Below are 19,721 nucleotides of genomic sequence, written 5' to 3' on the forward strand. Positions count from 1 at the left end.
TGTATCTTGGTGAAGATCATTGTTTCTTTATGTTGAGGCCTAACCCATATTGAAGGCTGCCATCTTTGATCTTCACCGGCAAGTGTTTCAAATCCTCTTTGTTTGCTGTGAACAAGACTGTGTCGTCTGTATAGTCCAGGTTATTAATGCATCTTCCTCCAATCTTAATGTCACATTCTATAGTCCTCTACTCTACCTTTTCATATTTTTTAGCATATATGAGGGGGTAGCCCCCAAAATGATGCTCATTTGTCTTTGTTTTTTGGATGTGAGGGGGATAGTATATTTAGAGTGTGCTCCACCAAGTCAGACTGTTAGTCAAGCTTTCTATTTAGAGGTTTTGAAAAGATAGTGTAACAGTTAATGTGCAATGAAAAAGGCCTGGTTTGTGGCAGGTGATGGGGACTGGTTTTCCCACCACAACAATGCACCTGTTAGCGCAGCCATCTCAGTGCACCAGCTTTTGGCAAAAAAAACCAAAAAAACAAAAAAAAAACAGCATGTCTCTCTTGTCCCACATACCTAACTCACCTGATCACACTCCGTGAGACTTTTTTGTTTCTGTGAATGAAGAGGGACATGAAAGGACTGAAATTTGACGATGGAGAAGTGAAAGAAAAAATGAGGGAGGTGCTGTCGGTCATCCAAACAGAGGAGTCTGAAAAATGTTTCCAAGAATGGAATCACAGTAGTATAGCACTGATGAAACACACTCCTCTCATTCTTTAATTCTTCCTCCCCACCCACCCTGCACTATCATGACTTCAGTTCTACCTCACAAATCTGGCCAGACTGGAGCAAGTACACTGGTACAGATAAGAGCTCTTGATACGTGGAATCCAGGACAGATAAACCTCTCAGGAACAGTAATGAGAGTAGCAATACCATGAGGGTTGGGGAAGGTCAGGGGAGAAGGGGCAGAAAAAGGGAACCGATCTCAATGATCGAAGTATAACACACACACTCAGGGGGACAAACAACAGAAATGTGGGAGAAGGGAAACAGCGGATGGTGTAAAATATGAAATAACAATAAGTTATAATTTGTCAAGGGCTCATAAGCATTGGAGGGTGGGGGAAGGAGGTAAAAAAGAGGAGCTGATACCAAGGGCTCAAGTAGGAAAAAAAGGCTTTAAAAATGATGATGGCAACATATGTACAAATGTGCTTGATACAATTGGTATATGGATTGTTATAAAAGCTGTAAGAGCCCCCAATAGAGTTATTTTTTTTAAAGGATGAAATCGAAAGATTGAATAAGCATGATGAAAGGATACAGGCCTGACAGGCACCTTGCCTGATTTTAAGCCATGTATTATTTCCCTGTTTTGCTCAAATGACTGCTTCTATGTCTATGCACAGGCTCCACTTGAGTACAATGAAGTTCTAGAGTCCTCAGTCTTTGAAAAGTTATCCATAATGTGTTATGATACACATAGCCGAGTGCCTTTGCATAATCAACAAAATACAAGTCAGCATCTTTCTGGCACTCTTGGCTGTCAGCAAAGATCCTTCTGCCGTCAGCAATGGTCTCTCTTAACTCTACACCCCCTTCTGAATCACACTTGAATTCCCTTGTCAGTACACTGCTGTGATGATTTTTTAATTATCTTCAGCCAAAATTTTACTTGCATGTGATATTAATGACATTGTTCACCAATTTCTGCAATTAAAAAAAATAATGGGCACAAATGTGGCCCTCTTCCAGTTCAGTAGCCAGGCAGCTCTTTCCCAAGTCTTTGACATGAATGAGTGTGTGATTCTAGCGCTGCAGTGGTGTGTTGCACCATCTCAATTGCTCTTCCATCAAGTCATCGGGTTTACTAAGGCCTTGGACTTCTTCCTTTAAACCATTTGTTCTTGATCATATGCTACTTCCTGCAATGACTGAGCATCAATCAACTATTTTTGTACTGTGACTCCTTTTTTATTTCTTTTTTATCCTGGGGCTTCTTGCTTTGTTCCTTTATTTTTTGGTCCATGAAACGCTTCAATTGGAGATTGGAATTTTTCCTTCACTTCTTCCAGTGTGAGAAATGCTGAGTATATTCTTCCCTCTGGGCTTTCTAAATCCAGATCCTTGCACCTTTCATTATAAAACTTTAGTGTCTCTTCTCAAGTCATCCTTTGATGGCTTCTCTTCTTTTCCTTCATCATTTCTCCTTCTGCTTTAGCTGCTGTTCAAAGCCAGTATCAGAGTCTCTTCTGAGATGCATTTTGGGTTTTTCCTCTGTGCTTTGTGTTCTTCATGGATTACGCCTTTGAAGTCATCCCACAGCTCATCCAAAGGCTCTTTGGCCTTGGTTTTGGATACATGAGGTAGCCTCTAAATTCAGGTGGTGTATTCAAGGTTGTACTTTCTCGCTTATGAGTCCCTTTTAATTTTCTTCAGCTTCAACTTAACTTGCACATGAACAGTCAATAACTGGTTCTGTAGTTAGCCTCGGGCCTTGTTCAGATGGATGTTAAGCCTCTCCACCTTCTCTTTCCACAGATGGAATTAGTTGATTTGATTCCATCTATCTTTACTAATTAAGATCACGAAGATTCACTTTGTTATTGTTGGTAAGTGCCATTGAGTCCGTTCTGACCCATAGCAACCTTATGCACAACAAGACGTAACACTGCCCGGTCCTGTGCCACCTCACAATTGTTCCTCTGTTTGAGCCCATTGTTGCAGTCCTGAGTTCATTCATCTGCTTGAGAGCCTTCCTCTTTTTTGCTGCCTCTCCATTCTACCAAACATGATGTCCTTCTCCTGACATGTCCAAAGAATATAAGACGTTAGTAGGCTCTAAACTTTGTCCCAAGTTAAAGCCATAAATGAAACAAGGACATTTGTAATATGGCAAGATGTTTTCAGCAAATGATTCCAAACCAGATGCAACCTTCCTTATATAAGAAGAGCCATAATTAATCATATTTTTAATTTAAGAATGAGTCATTTCTATCTTTACATTAAAAACCCTGAACAGACTGTCGAGAGGCCACCACTGATGTACCAGTAGATGGCACTGGAGTGATGGCAATGGTAATAGAGATGGTGTTAATACCAAGTAACGGTAATCGCCTTCAATAGGAAGTTACAGTAACCAGAGGGTACGTTACTTGTAGATTATGGTACCAATATGAATTATAAACTTAATATCTGCTATGCTCTAATTTTGGACTAGAGTGTAGTGGCTTAATGTTGTGGCTGTTGTTAGATATTGCTGAAACAGATTTCAAGGAGTCAGGGACCCCGTGTCCTAGAATGGCATACAACCCAACCTGACACCATCCTCACTAGCTTTCCTGTGTTTGAGCCCACACTTGCAGCCACTGTGTCAATCCATCTTGGTGAGATTCTTCTTCCTTCAAACCTGATGTCCTTCTTCAGGGAACAGTTCCTCTTGCTAAGATGTCCAATGTTCTCTCCCGGCACAGTTAGAATATTGCCCTTATTTGGGTGTGTTATGCTTTGAGTAACATACTCCACAGGACCCACGTCTGTTCATACTCTCCACTATATCTCCAGTTTCTATAATGACTCAATAAACTGTTAAATTGTTAGGTTGCATGAATGGGTAAATACTGGGATTACACACATGCTTATTAAAGACGTGAAGCACATCTTTAATTTTTATAGCATTTTCTAAATGCATAAAATTTTCAATATACCTCTATTTGATCTATTTAATGTCATGCAAATCTAGAAAATTATTCCCTCTGAAACCAAGAGAGTAAGTCAAACACATATCTTTTTATGTAAATGATTTTTGGATTATGAATTAGGGGGAAGGTCATACTTCAGACCATCAACTCTGCATTCAACAGTTCAAACCACTCTTCCTGAGGAGTTTTGTTTTTCATGTTCTCAGCCAGTTTCTAAATCTCCAAAGCATCTTCAATATATCCATGACTCTCATTCTCTGTATCTAATCTGCTATTGTTATCATCATTATTGTGTGCACTATAATATAGAGTTCCAGGTCATCGCGACCATATGTGGCTGCATAGAACTCCCCCTGCAGAGCTTCTTACGCTGTAATCTTTATGGTAGCAGGCTGCCTAGTGTTTTTCCCTCACATAACCAATAAATGGGCTCAGACACTGACTTTTTAGCAAGCAGCCAAGTGGTTCATCATTTCTCCACCCAGCCTCCTTAATCTGTTATTAAACCCTTTCCAGCTTTCATCCACAATGATTTTAATACCCTGATCCTCTAGGCTCCTTCAAAGTCAGTGTTCCAGCTCAGGTCTCCATTTTGATTGGATAACCTCTGCACCCTCCAAACTGATCTCTTCCCCAGCAAATTCAGTCCAGCCTCTTAAGTGGTTACCTAAGTGGGTAGTCAGAGATACCATTCTTATTACTACACTTGCTCAAGAACATACAATGGCTCCCCAGCACTTTCAGAGTTAAATTCTGCCATCTTACCCTGGACGTACTAACAAAGCCCAATTTGGGAACAGCCTTATTTCAAGGTATAACCTTGGACGCCCATCTAGTCACCACATAGGATCCTTAGGGCCTCCGTGATTGAATCATTCAGTTGCTAACCAAGAAGTTGACAGTTCAAACCAGCCCGCTTCCATAAAGATTATAGCCTTAGACACCACATAGGTAGTTCTACTCTGTTCCAGGAGTCACTGTGCACTGGACTTGACTAGAGGGCAGTGAGTTCAGGGTATTGTTTTTGATCAGGTTCAATCATTGTCTTCTTTGCAGATTCCCTGAGTCAAAATGAATCTCAAATTGGTGTAATCTCAGAGTCATTTGTACTATTTCTGTGACACAAAAAATGGATGCCACCCTAAGCCGAACTGAAACATATCACTCATTCACTGCTATTGAGTCAACTCTGACTCATAGTGACCTTATACGACAGAGAAGAAGCGCCCTGTGAGTTTCCAAGACCATAACTCTTTATGGGAGTAGAAAGCCTCATCTTTTTCACGAATAGCCTCTGGTGGTTTTGAGCTGCCAATCTTGTGGTTAATAGCCCAATGCATAACGCACTCCACCACCAGGGCTCAATAAACAGAAAATATACTCACTCAAACTCACTGTCATCAAGTCGATGTTGACTCATAGTAACCCTATGGGACAGGGTAAAATGATCCCTATGAGTTTCCATGACTGTAACTGTTTATGGGAGTAGAAAGCCTTGTCTTTCTCCTGCATTCTGGCTGGTGGTGTTGAACTGCTCACAGTGTGGACTGCAGCCCAATCAGTAACCACTATAATACCAGGGCTCCAAAAACATATTAGGGGAAAGATTTTGATTTGTTTGTATGTGGTAAGTGACAAATATGTATTTGTTCCTAACTTTTAAAAATGTGGAAATGGCATTTTATAAAATATAAGAAACAATCAGCTTTAAATAAGTGCCTAGCTCCTAAAAGAGCTCAGCCAAGTTTAATATATTTATTTTATTTTGGGGGAAGAAGATAGTGTGTATCACTATTTTTATATAACATTCCAGCGTTAAAGCAATACTTACAGCTCATAGGTCCCTGAAGAAGCCTATCTGCCTCTGGTTCTTTGCTTTATATAGTTAAATGTGTGCTTACGGGTGGGTGTAAACACATTTAGTACACAACACTCATCAGCACTCAGTCCAGATGAAGAAAGTACCCATCCAAACATCTCACCTATATCACTCTGGGTAAGCCTTCGACGCTTTGAACCATCCAAGTAGGCCATTTCAATCACTGATAGCTTGGCATCACACCAATACAACTTATCAGTTAAGTAGTCAATCGCTATTCCACTGGGCCAGACCAGATCAGAATGCGCTATAACCCGTCGGTCAGAGCCATGAAGAGAAGAGCTTTCAATTCGTGGATCAATCCCCACATCAGTCCAAAATAATCTCCTTGAATCAAGAAAGCATACAACAAATAAAATCTGCACATCAAGAAAAAAGAAAGAAAAATCCCATTCTTTCATCATGGAAAACATGAATGTAAATTATTTCAGGATAAAAGGAGTAGAGGTGAAAAAAGAATAACATTACATGTTAGACAAATGATTTTTAAAAATAAAATTAGAATCTTTATACAGATTTTTAAAAAATAAATTGGAATCTTTTCTATAGAAAGAATATTGAGTAAAAATACTGAATTAAATCATACAATGTTAAAAATGATTATTCACTTGAGAAATCATACTATATTATTAATCAAATATGTGCTCAATGGCATCTTCCTAAATTACCATTTCAAGCAGCAAGGTGCAATGTGCTCCTGCTAGCTTGTCACCCTCTTAGACACAAATAAGCTCACTGTATCTGCAAACCCACATTTTATAAGGAAGAGCATATTTATCTCTCACCCAACTTTATACGCGGTACTCCATTAACCTGACGATTCCAAGCACCCATCAATCACATATTGAGGTGTTTGCTTTGCTTTGTTTTTAACATTGGCATGGCTTAGTAGCTGTTTTACTAGCCTGATAAATCACTTGATTAGGTCCAAATCAGTTATCAATAACTCCTAAAATTAGTTCCCATAGACATTGTAAAATTTCCATCACAAATAAAATCGCATCAGTTTTATTTCTCCTTGCTTTGACAACCAGGTGGGACTCCGTGATTCTCAATCATTTTCTAACCACCACATTAAAAAATATATTTATAATTGGTTTCTTCTTGCTTTAAATCTAGGAATGGCCTACCATTTAAACGTTTGTAAATAGAATCCAAAAGTTATTGCCATCTGCTCAGTAGAGAAATGATGCAGATTTTTAAAGTAGATCACTTTGTTCCAGATCATGGGCATATACAGAATGTGCTACCGAATCACAATTCACTCTATTAAGAGAGCAATTTACTTTAAAATAAGAAGGTACATAAACAAGAGTCTTAGGAAAGAGCAGATGTTAAAGGGATGCATAGGTCAAGTTAGCCACATCATTCCTAAGGATTTATACAAATATGATGGATTTCCTCGGCTTCCAGGTTTCCTTCCCACCGGAGTTCTCTGACAGAGTTTGAATGCTAGCTTATCAACGGCATGTGTTGGATGATTCGGCAGTGCATTTCCTTATTTGCAGAAACACCTACTTGGCCATTGGATGGACAGCAATCCCTCGTGGCTGAGAAATGTCCACCTTAATGATCGCCTCATGGTATGTTCCGTTTAAATCGCTTCTTTCAATGAGGGCTCTCCTAAAAGGAAGGTAATGGAGGGAGCTTTTTACGTCAACTTTACGTTCCAAGGAAACACTCCTTTTCCCCAACAGTTTTATTGGCACATAATTTACATATCATATAATTAAATGGTTCAATAATATCAAGGGGAATTGTACAATCACTACTAAATCTGTCTTAGAGCACCCCCACCCCTACAGTTGAACTGCCTTTAAAATGAGTGTGCAATCACAATCCATTCTGGTGCTCCCTCCCTCCTCCCGCCTTCCTTATTTACTCCCCAAATCCCCTTTCTCTCCCTATCACCAGCCACCTGGTCCTGCATTCCCCATAATTCTTTGCATCAGTTATTTGCATTATACATCCACTCCTGTGCTTCACAGTTGGGAAATTCCACAGAAAGCAATGAAAAAACACATCGCCCTAAGTTGGTAAGAATAAGATCCTATTAGTATAAAGACAAAAACACAAATAATGTGTCAGTGGGAGAAGACCCCCCATCAACATCCAAAAAGTCAGGGAAGACATTTCTGTCATGGAACAACCAAGAGAGGTTTGCACCCAGTACAAACTCGTGTCTTGCCTATAGGGAGAACGCCTGTCTTTTGTTATTTATTTATCTGTAAAGACAGGAAATTTAAGCTGTCTCTTCACCCTCTCCCCTGCCCCTCCTAGAGTTGGCACCAACCAGCATATAAATTCTATTTAAGCTTAGTATTTAAATGAGCATTCCAATGTTTCTACCACGTGTCTGTCAGTTTGTCGCGCAGAGTTTATCCCAGGAAATCAAAGGCTAAGTGATAGAATATGGTAAAAGAGGACTTATGCCAATGACCACGCTGGGGCCAAGCCGGGAGCATCAATACCATCACCCATCTCTCGTCCTTTCCCTCTCTCCACATCCTCCCACCTCTTGCATACACCAGAGTAAGCTCCAGACAAGGCATGCGTGCAGCTGTGGTCAGAGCAGAGGGGAAGCATGGAGAGTAGACTGAAGGGTGCCACAGGGACCACCAAGCACAAAGACAGCCAAAAAGATGTGAGTTGACCAATTTTCCTCTCTGTGATTCTAAGTGGGATCAGAGCACTGACCTATTATTCCCTGAGCCTCACATGTAAAATAAATAAATAATCCCTGTGAGTCTGGCAGGGGTTCTTATTGGTGTGGAATATTTCCATTTTCATGTCAAACAACTCTTTATTCCCAAACATATTTATGGAGCACTTCCTGTGTGCCAAGAATGTGCCGCATCCTGCCAATAATGTTGCTCTCCCACACACTAGTCATAGTCTTCCCTCTCGAAAGTTTCAGGAGCCTGATGCAGGGATTTCGATCCTTGGCAGGACACCAAGAGTACCATCCACTCAGAGCACGGTGTTGCACAGCAGAGCTGCGTGTTTCTGCATCAGTCGGATGACTTTGATGTCCCAGAGACCTGAAACATCCACAGGACATTCATCATTGACTAATTTTCCTGTATGTGATTCTAAGTGGGATGGGACCTCTGACATATTATTCCCTAATCTTTAGTAAGTGCCCTCTGGCAAGCCTGTTGGCATTCTTGCTCTGAGGGCTGGACGCCCACTGCACTATTTCCTACTGCTCTCCCTGCCATCTCTGTTGTCACAGGTCTTTGTCTCCCAGGTTGAGCAAGTCCAAAGACTTGCTCCAGGTTCCTCTTATTATTATTTTGAATTGGGTGAAAGTTTACAGAACAGATCTCCAGTTTTACATCTGACAATTCATCCACTTTTTGTTTCATCTCATTTATTGCAATTCCCTCAATGTGACCACTTATCCTACTTCCTCCCTGTACTTCCTGTCTATCAATCCTTCTGAATTTTGTCCTTGGGTAAATGTTGCCCCTTTGGTCCCAAATGGCTGAATATTGCGGTATTGATACCACTCTAGTGTCATTGTTCCCCTTATCGGCCTGTTGATTGTTTGGCTAAATATTGAGCCACTGGGGGTGGGTTCAGTTTCAGAGCTGATGTTTGACTAAAGGTCAAGTTCTATAGGACCAGTAAGCCTGGTCTTTTTTTTTTTGTATAATTTTGAAATTTGTTCCATCCTTTTCTCCCACTCTCTTCAGGACCTTGTAACGTGATCCCTTTCAGAGCAGATGGTAGGAGCTGCTGCGTGCCCTCTAGTTCTGCTGGCCTCAGGGTCCATAGGGCTCATTTTTCTTGTGTCTTCAGTTTGCCTCATTTTTCTTTTCTCTGGTCGGGGAGAGATAAATAATTGCACCTTAGATGACCACTCATGAGCTTTGAAGACCCCAGTCCCTACTCATCAAAGTAGTTGCTTATGTGGCCTGTGTTATTCCAGTTGACTGTGGTATCCCCCAGGACCATGGTCCTGAGCTCCGAGGCCCAGGGATTCATCTCTTTAAGGTGTTTGGCTATGGTGAAGAAGTTCTGTATAACTTTGCCCCGTGTATGAGGATATGTTTACAACAAAGGTAAAAACTCATGTGTAAATATCTTCTATGTAATTAATATTTATTTGTGAGTCTACTCCCACTCTCCTTCCTACCCCCATGCACACATCTGTGCGAGAGTAGGTATATCGTGTCTGCCTCGATTGCCTTCAAATAGGGCACTTCTCCTAGGGCCTTGCCCTGCCGCCACCACTTTGTGGCAATCTTCCTCTTAATATATTCTGCTTTCTTTCCCCTTTCCCTTAGTTATGTCTACTAATCTTTTTCACCATTTGGAAGATCTGTAGCTACATGATTTCCTAATTGTGCTTTGTCATTGCTCTCATTACGAACCGGTATCTACAGTTTCCAGCTTTCCGTGTTGTAGGCTTTTCCTCTTTTATTTACTATAGACACTCCCGTGTTTGGGTTACCTTGTGGGTGGTGATGTCATGTATTTGCTTCTCAGGTTGCTCTCTGGTATTGTTGGTTTTCTGCCCCCCAAAATTTATTTCCTTCCTTATTTCTCGTAAGTTTGGTCTGTTTTTTCATAAAATCCTTTCATTTGTGGTTTTATGAAATGTTCCAATCCCACTATCATATTTAAGGGGCAATCTGCCCATATGATTATTGGTTAGACATTTTTTTTCAAAGTTTTATTTATGGCAACTCATTGTATTATTACCTCCTTCCCATGTTCTTTGCTGAGAACGCCAAGCTTAGTTTTCTTGGTTCTCCTTTGTAGGTGACGTCTTGTTTTCCTGAGCTGCTTTCAGTATTCTCTCTAGTCTTTTGTTTTCAGAAGTTTGATTTTGCTTTGTATCTTTTAGGGGTTCATTCAGCTTCTTGACTGCATGTCTTCCTGTCTTTTGTGATTTTTGGGAAGTTTTCTTCCAACAATACTTTGACAGTGTTCTTTGTTCTTTCCCTGTTCTGGAATTCTGATCACATGCAAATTATTCCTCTTGATAGTGACCCACATAAGTCTTAGGCTTTCTTCAATTCTTTGATTCTGTTTTCTAATTGTCCCCAACAGATTTGTAAGGGGAGATTTGTCTTCAAGCTCCTTAATCTGGTCTTCCATCAACTCAATTCTACTCTTTTACCATTTATATATATGTTATCGATTTCTGAAATCTTAGGGTTATTTTTCTTTATTTCTATTTGCTGTTTTTGTATGGCTTCTAATCCTTTACTTATCTTATGAGTTCGCTCTTTCAATTCATTGAAAGTACCCACATATGCTTTTGAATTCCTCATCAGGTAGTTACAATGCCATTTCTTTCCTCAAAGGGGTTGTTAGCTCTATATTTTTGTCACTGGTTTGAGCCACTTGATCTCATTGCTTCATGTGAACTGAAGTTGTCTTTTATCTCTGAGGCACTGTGGTGGGATTGCATTTGTATTTCAATGATGGTTGTACGTTGATGTGTTCTTAGGCACTCATCACCTGGTAGGCATGAGATAGAGTGTAACTGGTTGTCAGGCCTCCTTCCACTGTAGCACTGAATAGAATTGAACCACTAACCTTTATGCCAGTAGTTGGTTGGGGAATAGGCTCTATAGATTCCTCCTCTCAGACTGCTTGCAGGAAGGAAACCATGTGAAAATCAGAGTAGAAACTGGGCTGGGTCCTTCATGCTTTGCAACCTACCCACTGGGAGCAGTGGCTACTTTGAGATTTAGTATCACTTTCAAAGACAAGTTTATTTCAATCCTGCTGGGTACAGATATTCTTGGAATCAATGTGTCAAATTCAGTCCTCCCTCGGCTGCAATGGTCACAGTGGCCTTCCCTTGATGAAAGGACCCGGAGAGCTGAAACTGTCCCTTGGGATATCTCACCGTTTTAGCATCTTTAGATTCTTACTGCTTGGAGCAGAAATTCTGTAATGACCATTGAGAATGGTGGTGGAGTTTTCTCAAGGCAGGGTAGCTGGGATTTACATAACCACTAGCTTGAGCATACGCTTAATCTTCTAGAGCAGCACTCTTGCCTTTGTATCTGTTGCCTAATTGGTCCCAAGGCTGTTAGGTTCCTCTAAGGGAAAATGTTGTTAGGGGCCATTGGGTCCGTTTTGACTCATAGGGACAAGGTCTACAACAGAATGAAATACACCTGGTCCCGCACCATCCTCACAGTTGTTAGGTTTGAGCCCATGGTCACAGCCACTGTGTAAAATCATCTTCCCCTTTTTTGCTGACCCTTTACAAAGCATGCTGTTCCTTTCCAGTGACTAGTCTCTGCTGATAACATGTCCAAAGTACATGAGACCCAGTCTTTTAACCCTTGCTTCTAAGTAGCATTGTGGCCACTTCTTTCAAGACACATTCATTAGCTCTTTTGGCAGTCCATGGTATTTTCCATATTCTTCACCAGCGCCATAATTCAAATACACCAATTCTTTTCCAGTCTTCCTTTATGTTTTGTCTAGTTTTCACATGGATTGAAAATGCCCTGGCTTGAGTCAAATGCACCTTAGTCTTCAACGTGGCAGCTTGCCTTTTAATTCTTAAGAGATGACTTGTGCAGTTTGCCCCAATGCAACACAGTTTGATTTCACGACTGTTTCTAATAGCATTGATTATAGATACAAGCACAATGAAATGCATGTTAACTCCAATCCTGTCTCCGTCTACCATGATGCCCTCTACTGGCCAATTTGTGAGGATTGTGTTTCTTTGAGTTGTGATCTGTCTGGAACACTGTAGCCTTTGATTTTCATCAGCAAATGCGTTAAGTCTTCCTACATTTCAGCAAGCCAGGTGGTGGCATCTGCATATCCTCCTGTCTTGATGCCACCTTCTTCACCCTTTAGCCAAGCTGCTCGAATGTATATGCTCAGCATTCAGAATGAAGGTGGCAAGAATATCACCCTGACATACACCTTCCCTGATATTAAGATAAACTATCCTACCTAATTCTTTCATGGCTGAAGACTCGACTACCACATGGAAGGTTGACAGTTGGCCTCTACCCAAAGGTACCTTGGAAGACATGTCTGGCAATGTGTTTCAAAGGTCGTCCCCTTGCGAATCCATTGGAGCACAGTTCTGTTCTACACACCCAGGAAGCTGACTTGGCAGCAACTAACAACTTCCGGGGTGGGGGGTGCTATCCAAATCCCAGGAAAATAGATTTTACCCCAAAAGAATGAGTAAACAGATATCTTTTTACCTTTTTCATTTTTTTAGAAAAACAATTGAACATATGGTTTTAGAAATCAGAATTCTTTACTCCTGAATAATAATATCACCATTGGAATTACTAATTAGCTCCCTTCCCATTATTACATGTTAATTTGAATCTGTCTTTTCCTAAGCCAGTATAGACTGGAACTATCCACTCTGATTCTTTTCATTGGTTAAGAGTTCCCAATTAAATAATTGTGATCTAATATAACAAGATTGGAATTTCAGTTATTTAAATTCAGTTGCTGGTAAACATCAAGCTTTTCTGGTTACAAACCACTCATTTCCAGGCACATGAAAGGTTTTCTTCAATGAGCTGCCTTAGAGGGAAGTGGATCTAGGAAAGCCTTGTTATTAATGAAGTCTGTGAGCTAGGGAATTTGGGGTCTGGTTCTCCAGACCTGTCTGTACCTGAAGGCACCACCTCCAGGCAGGTACCATGGTGCCAGTCATCGGCCACTGTTAAAATGAGAGGGGCGTGTGAGAACGGGGAACATGAGGAGCGACAGCGCCCTCGGAGACCCAGTCGAGAAGCTGGACATCTGCTCTCACCGTGAATGCCTCCGCTTCTGAGCCATGTTCACACTCTCTCATTGCACAGACCGACATTCTAACATCCTTCAACGTAGCTTCAACACCGAGGAAACCATTGTTAGGATCCTTTATCATTATGACAACTGAAGTTCATTTCAATAAAGTATATCATTCTGAATCGAACCTATTTTAATCATATCTAGTTGGGAGGGTCAGTTCATATCTCTGCTTACACAGTGTCTAAGCGTCAAAAATAGTCATCTTTGAGTTCAAATTCCAGACTCAGCCTTTATTGGTTGCTTGTCCACGAGAAAGCTATTATACCTCTTTGAGCGTCTATTTTTATTTTTAAATTGAGCTTCAAGTATTTAATCTGTAAACTGGTTACAGGAAAGCTTAACCTTCACAGAATCTCTTTTGGGTCCTAAGGTATCATGGAATACAAGTTTTGCTCTAGTGTCTATCATAATTTATTCATGCAATAGATGATTACCCAAAGAACAACACATCAAAGAGATGTTTGAGTGAATGAGTAGACTTCACCTCACCCTGAATAGAGCAGTCGAATATGACTGACACCTGTAAATCATGACATACATCTGGTTCATATTCAAAAACCCAGTTTGTTTTTGGGGGGACCTAAACAAAAAGAGATTTGGGGGGGCATGTGGGGTACAGAAAGCCTGCCCTCATGTATGTACGTTGAGCCCCCTTGGGTTTCTCCCACTGTGTTAAGACTTTTGATTTTACAGAGGTGAACCCTCACAAATGCTCTTCTTTTATTTCAATCTGGTTACATAGGTACCAGATGTTCACTATTCAGCTTTCAGTTGCCTTGAGATCATTGCCCAGCGTGCCCAGTGTCTCTAATCCTATCATTTGAGGCTCTAGGTGGGGAGCTTGCTTTCTTCAGAAGGAAGAGCAGGCGATCATTAGCACACCGAAGGAGACCAGTCACTTCCACCACTATCCTCAGACGTACTCAACCCCACTCCCAAGGGCCGGGGAAAGTCTTACACAGGCCACGCACCCCCACACCAGTGCACCTACCCAAAGTTCTACAGGGAGCTTCATGAATGGCTTCCTGAGCAGACAGAAACCGGCAATGTTGGTAGCCCCCTGACCCCGGCTCGCTCCTCATAAAGACTCTTCTCTGAACTGGAGCATGAAGTCCTGCTCGCTCGCTCTCTTCCAGGCTCACAGAGCAGCCAGGACAGTCAGAGATGCATCAATCACTTCCTTACTGCGTAACCCTTGCACAAATCACTTGGTCTCTCTGACCTGCAGTTTCCTCCTCTATGAAACCAAAGATTGTGCTAGTTGGTACCTGACGTTCCCCGGGAGTGTGCGCCTTTCATCTGGTGACTTGCATCGGGCCCCACAGCATTTCTTGGATTGGCATTCAAGCCATTGCCTTTTTACCCACTTTTCCCGGTGTAGAGATGCCCCCTCTGGCCAGCCAAAAGGATGGAAAGCCGACCACAGGGCAGGCCGCTTTGCAGTGTACCTGCGTACTCCCGGGTGACTAGGAAAGCGCCTTATCCATAGCAGATGCTGAGTAAGTCCAGCCATGTTTTGCCCAAACTGCAAACAAACATGTCCCTTTCTTGGTCCTTTCCAATCCCAGTGGATTTAGATCCGATGTTGATGAAGGAAGCCATGTCCTGTGTGCACCCAGGGCAAAGGTGTGCAGTCCTGGGGACACCTTTCCCCCAAAGCCAGCCAAAGGCCCAGAAACACTTTCCTGAGTTCCAACTAGGGAGTCAAGCCAATGGAGTGACCTATCTCGCCACTGCCAGGCCATATGACTTCAAATAGAAAGAGAAAACCTACCCTCTGTCTGTCCAGTAGAATTGACGGTTAATCCAGTCAATTGCAAGACCTTCGATCTTATCTACTGCATCCTCAATAAGCCTTTCTCTCTTTGAGCCGTCCGTGTTGGCTCTCTCGATGCACTTCAGAGCTGTGTTGGCGAAGTATATCTGCAAAGGAGAACATAAGTATTTCGGTCTTGTTACAAAAGCGGTGTGTGTGTGGCGGGGGGCAATATATTTCAGGGAACTTCAAAAAGCTCATGGAAAAAAAATCATTATCCTCTCTTGTATAAGTGAGGTCAATAAATCTTCAAGTAGCTACATTGTAATTATGGAGTATGGTTTGGTAACAGCATCTCGGATACTGAATTCTGGGTATGCTGCTTCCTAGATACAGGTAACCTTAGACAAGTTACTTGTTGTCTCAAAGGCTTCGTTTCCTCATTGGCAAAAGAGGACTAATAATGACAAATTCTCAAGCTAGATGAAATTATATATTAAAAACTCAAGCATGTGCCTGGCTCACATTTCTATCGCCTCTGGTAAATTATGAATCTTTGATTGCTGATCATTAACATAGGTCTTGGGCTTGAGCCCCATTGACTTCTATAGCCAAGACTAGAGCAACTGTGCAGGAGAGCTTTGGCTGCAGGCCGGCTCTATGTCCTACTGCTCAGTCCACAGACGTCCACTGCCCTGCAGTCAGAAGGCAGGATTCCATGTCCCCATTCTGCCACAGTTGCTGGGCTATGTCATTTAGTGTCACTGAAACCTCAATTCTCTGAACTGCAAAAGTGAGAGATTTTGATATTATTTAAGTTCCTTTGAAATAATTTCACTTTAGTGAATCCATTCTCCCCTCCCACGCTCCCCAATGATGCATACCTTGGAGGTGAGGTGTAAAGTTCTTTTTCAGCCAAGTACACAAGTTATTAATCACATATGAAAATTTCATGAAACATTAAAAAATGCTACTGGCCTTCTGACAATTTAATAATAGCATTTGTGAAATTTTCTTTTGTTTTGTTTTTAGTATTTTATTTTCTTAACTTAAAAAATTATTTTATTGGGGGCTTGTACAACTCTTATCACAATCCATCCATCCATCCATCCATCCATCCATCCATTGTGTCAAGCACATTTGTACATTTGTTGCCATCTTCATTTTCAAAGCATTTTATTTCTGCTTGAGTCCTTGATACCAACTTCTCATTTTTCCTCTCCCTCCTTCACCCTCCCTGCCTCAAGAACCCTTGATAATTTATAATTTTTTTTTCATGTCTTACACTGACTGATGTCTCCCTTCACCCACCTTTCTGTTGTCCATCCCCCTGGTAGGGGTTTATATGTAGATCTGTGACCTGTTTCCCATTCTCGCCCACCTTCCCCTTCCCCTCCTGGTATGGTTACTCCCAATATTGGTCAAGAGGGGTTTATCTGTCCTGGATTCTCTGTGTTTCCAGTTCTTATCTCTACCCAGGTACATGCTCTGGTCTAGCCAGATTTGTAAGGTAGAATTGGGATCATGATAGTGCGGCACAGGGTGGGGGGAGGGAGGAAGCATTAAAGAACTAGAGGAAAGTTGTATGTTTCATTGGTGCTATACTGCACCCTGACTGGTTTACCTCTTCCTTATCACCCTTCCATAAGGGGATGTCCAGTTGCCTAGGTGGGCTTTGGTTCTCCACTCTGCACTCCTCCAAATTCACAATGATATGATTTCTTTTCTTCTGGGTCTTTGATGCCTGATACCTGATCCTATTGACATCTCATGATCACACAGGCTGGTGTGCTTCTTCCATGTGGACTTTGTTGCTTCTCAGCTAGATAGCCCCTTGTTTATCTTCAAGTCTTTAAAACTTCAGATGCTACATTTGATAGCAGGGCATTATCAACCTTCTTAACCACATTTTCTTATGCACCCACTTTGTCTTTGGTGATCATGAGGGGAAGGTGAACATCATGGAATGCCAGCTTAATAGAACAAAGTGTTCTTGTGTTGAGGGAGTACTTGAGTAGAGACCCAATGTCCATCTGCTACCTTAATAGTAAACATATAAATATATGTACATAGATCTATTTTCCTATCATATAAAAATATGTTTACATATGTACATGCCTGTATTTAGATCTCTATAAATACCCTTCACCTCCTAGTTCTTTCCTCTCTTTCCTTTTATTTTCCTCTTGTCTCACTATCATGTTCGGTCTTCTTTCGGGCTTCAGTAATTCCTCTTGGTTACACTGCCCTGGATCAAGCTCTACTAGGCCTCCTACCCCCTCCGTGCCATCAATTCTCGATCACTTATTGTTCCCTTATCCGTGGCTTTGTTAACACTCACCCCGATTCCTCCTCTCCCATGTCCCCACACAGAACAGTTAGTCCCATTGTTTTCTCTTCCAGATTGTTTATCCCGCCTATCTTATCTAAGTAGACATGCAGAGATAATAATATGCACAAAAACAAGACAGAGCAAAACAACAATAATGACAAAAAAAGGGAAAGCCTATAAATAGTTCAAGGTCTGTTTGTTGAACTTTAGGAGTGTTTTCCGCATTTGTGGCATTTTAGCATGTGAGGGTGGTTTCAAAAAGTCAGTAGAAAAAGAGAATGGAAAGATAACGAATTTTTTCCATCAACTCCTCTATGTACCTATTACGTAGGATTAGCAGAGTCACAAACAACTAGCTAAACAATGGGTTATCTACCCCTCTCTATAAAATATGAACAGGGTCTGCTCTTTAGATAGATCCCAGGTGCAGTTCAAACTATCAGCTGCTAACTAAAAGGTTGACAGTTCAAAGCTCCTATCCAGAGGAGACTCAGAATAAATGTCTGGTGACCCACTCTTGAAAATTCTGTTATTGAGTACCCTATAGAGATATACCCTGACATTCATAAAGCTACCATGGTCTAAATCATTTTGACAGCAACTGATTGTATTCCCTGAATATGAAAAGGACTAATTCTCAATACTCTGAAAGACCTACACTTTTAAAACTCTGACATTTGCATTAATCACCTGAGGCCCTTGTGAGAAGGCAGAGCCTGAATCAGTGGTCAAGGGGAGGTTGGGGATGAGTGTGCAGCTCTCTCTCACAAGTCCCCTGTGTGTTGCTAATTCTAGCAGTCTGGGGACCACTATTTGCATTGCAAGAAAATTAGAAAACTCTGTAGCACAGTCGGAAACAACCACATGACTTAAGGACTTAGGGTTCAGGCCAGGCCTCCTTATTCACCTAATTGTAAATGCACTGCCTGTGCAGGAAACAAATTGATGTGACCGCAATGGCTTTCTTTTCTGTTCTTGTTAAAATCATTGTTCTATGGAGTCACACAGATTGAGTTCAGGGAAAAGAGAGAGGAAATATATTTTTGGTAGTGCTTAATCAAAAGACTTTTATTTGCAAAAGTGGCGGCGCAGTTGGCTAAGGTCAGCAGTTTGAAACCAGCAGTCACTCTGCAGGAGAAAAGGGAGGCTTTCCACTCCCAGAAAGAGGTGCAGTCTCAGGAACCCACAGGACAGCTCTGGCCTGTCTTGTAGGGTCACTGTGAGTTGGAATCAGCTTGAAGGCTGTAAGTTGAGTTTTATCGATTCACACACAGTAGACCCAGAATCCATTTGTTTTTCCCGGTCTCTTCCAGACATTCCCAAACTCCTTCAAACTAAGAAGAAACAAAATCAGCTTAAAGTAATCCTAGACATTAATTCACTAATAAGGTATAACTAAATAAGGATTGGACACACTGCCATCCAGCCGATTTCAACTCACAGTGACTCTACAGGACAGGGCAGAACTGCCCCATAGACTCGTCAAGGCTGCCATCTTTATAGACTGTCACCTCTTTCTCTTGCTGAGTGGCTGGTGGCTCCAGCTAGCAACTGAGCGCTTTAATCTCTGCACAACCACAATTTCTAATACTTAATGGGGAGAACAATAAGTATACAAAGTTAAAACTACTGAGAAATTAATGCAAAAGACACTGTACCATATTTTAAGTGCATGCTAACCTGGTACAAATACAACTATAAATTAATGATCAAATGGCCAATGAATTAAGCTGATAATGTAGAAAGTTAATGTTATACTAAAATAATCTCATGTAAAATTTACTATTTATGAGCTAGATGGCCATTTCCACCACCATCCTTCCTATATATGTTTTCTGGGTTTTGTGGTTAAAAGGTCACTGCATGCCTCTTTTCAGTGGCATGTATTAAAAACAAGTGAAGAACGCATATTTGCTATACTCTAGACACCCCATTTCCTACCTCCAGCAAATAACCCAACACGCATTTGGGGAGTTTCTGCTTGTCAATTGTGCCAGCCTCATCCCCAAATAAAATACTGTGCCAGATTCATCCCCAACAAAATGGTTGGACACCAGCAGGGACCAGGGTAGTGGGAAGATAACTTGGAAACCCAGCCCAATCCAACCCAGGGCCATCAAGTCAAGTCCTCCTCCTGGCAACACTACAGGACAGGGTGAACCTAATCCGTGGGTTGTCTGAGACAGCAAGTCTTTACGGGAGCAGCCAGCCGCACCTTTACTTTCATCTGGTGGGGTTCAACACCAACTACACAGCCAGCAGCCCAATCCCTAACCTATCAGGACCCTAGAG

The 19,721-nt window shown here is 41.5% G+C and overlaps 1 protein-coding gene across 1 annotated transcript in view; it reads right to left on the reverse strand.

The window, feature by feature from the left end:
- EGF (epidermal growth factor) overlaps nt 1-19,721 on the reverse strand; it is a 154,584-nt gene that overhangs the window by 67,134 nt on the left and 67,729 nt on the right. The window contains 3 exon segments of the mRNA XM_075543534.1: nt 5,636-5,859; nt 7,051-7,155; nt 15,116-15,264. Of these exon segments, the coding sequence (XP_075399649.1) occupies nt 5,636-5,859; nt 7,051-7,155; nt 15,116-15,264 (478 nt within the window).

The sequence above is a fragment of the Tenrec ecaudatus genome, chromosome 3, assembly GCF_050624435.1.
Source record: "Tenrec ecaudatus isolate mTenEca1 chromosome 3, mTenEca1.hap1, whole genome shotgun sequence".
NCBI lineage: Eukaryota > Metazoa > Chordata > Mammalia > Afrosoricida > Tenrecidae > Tenrec > Tenrec ecaudatus.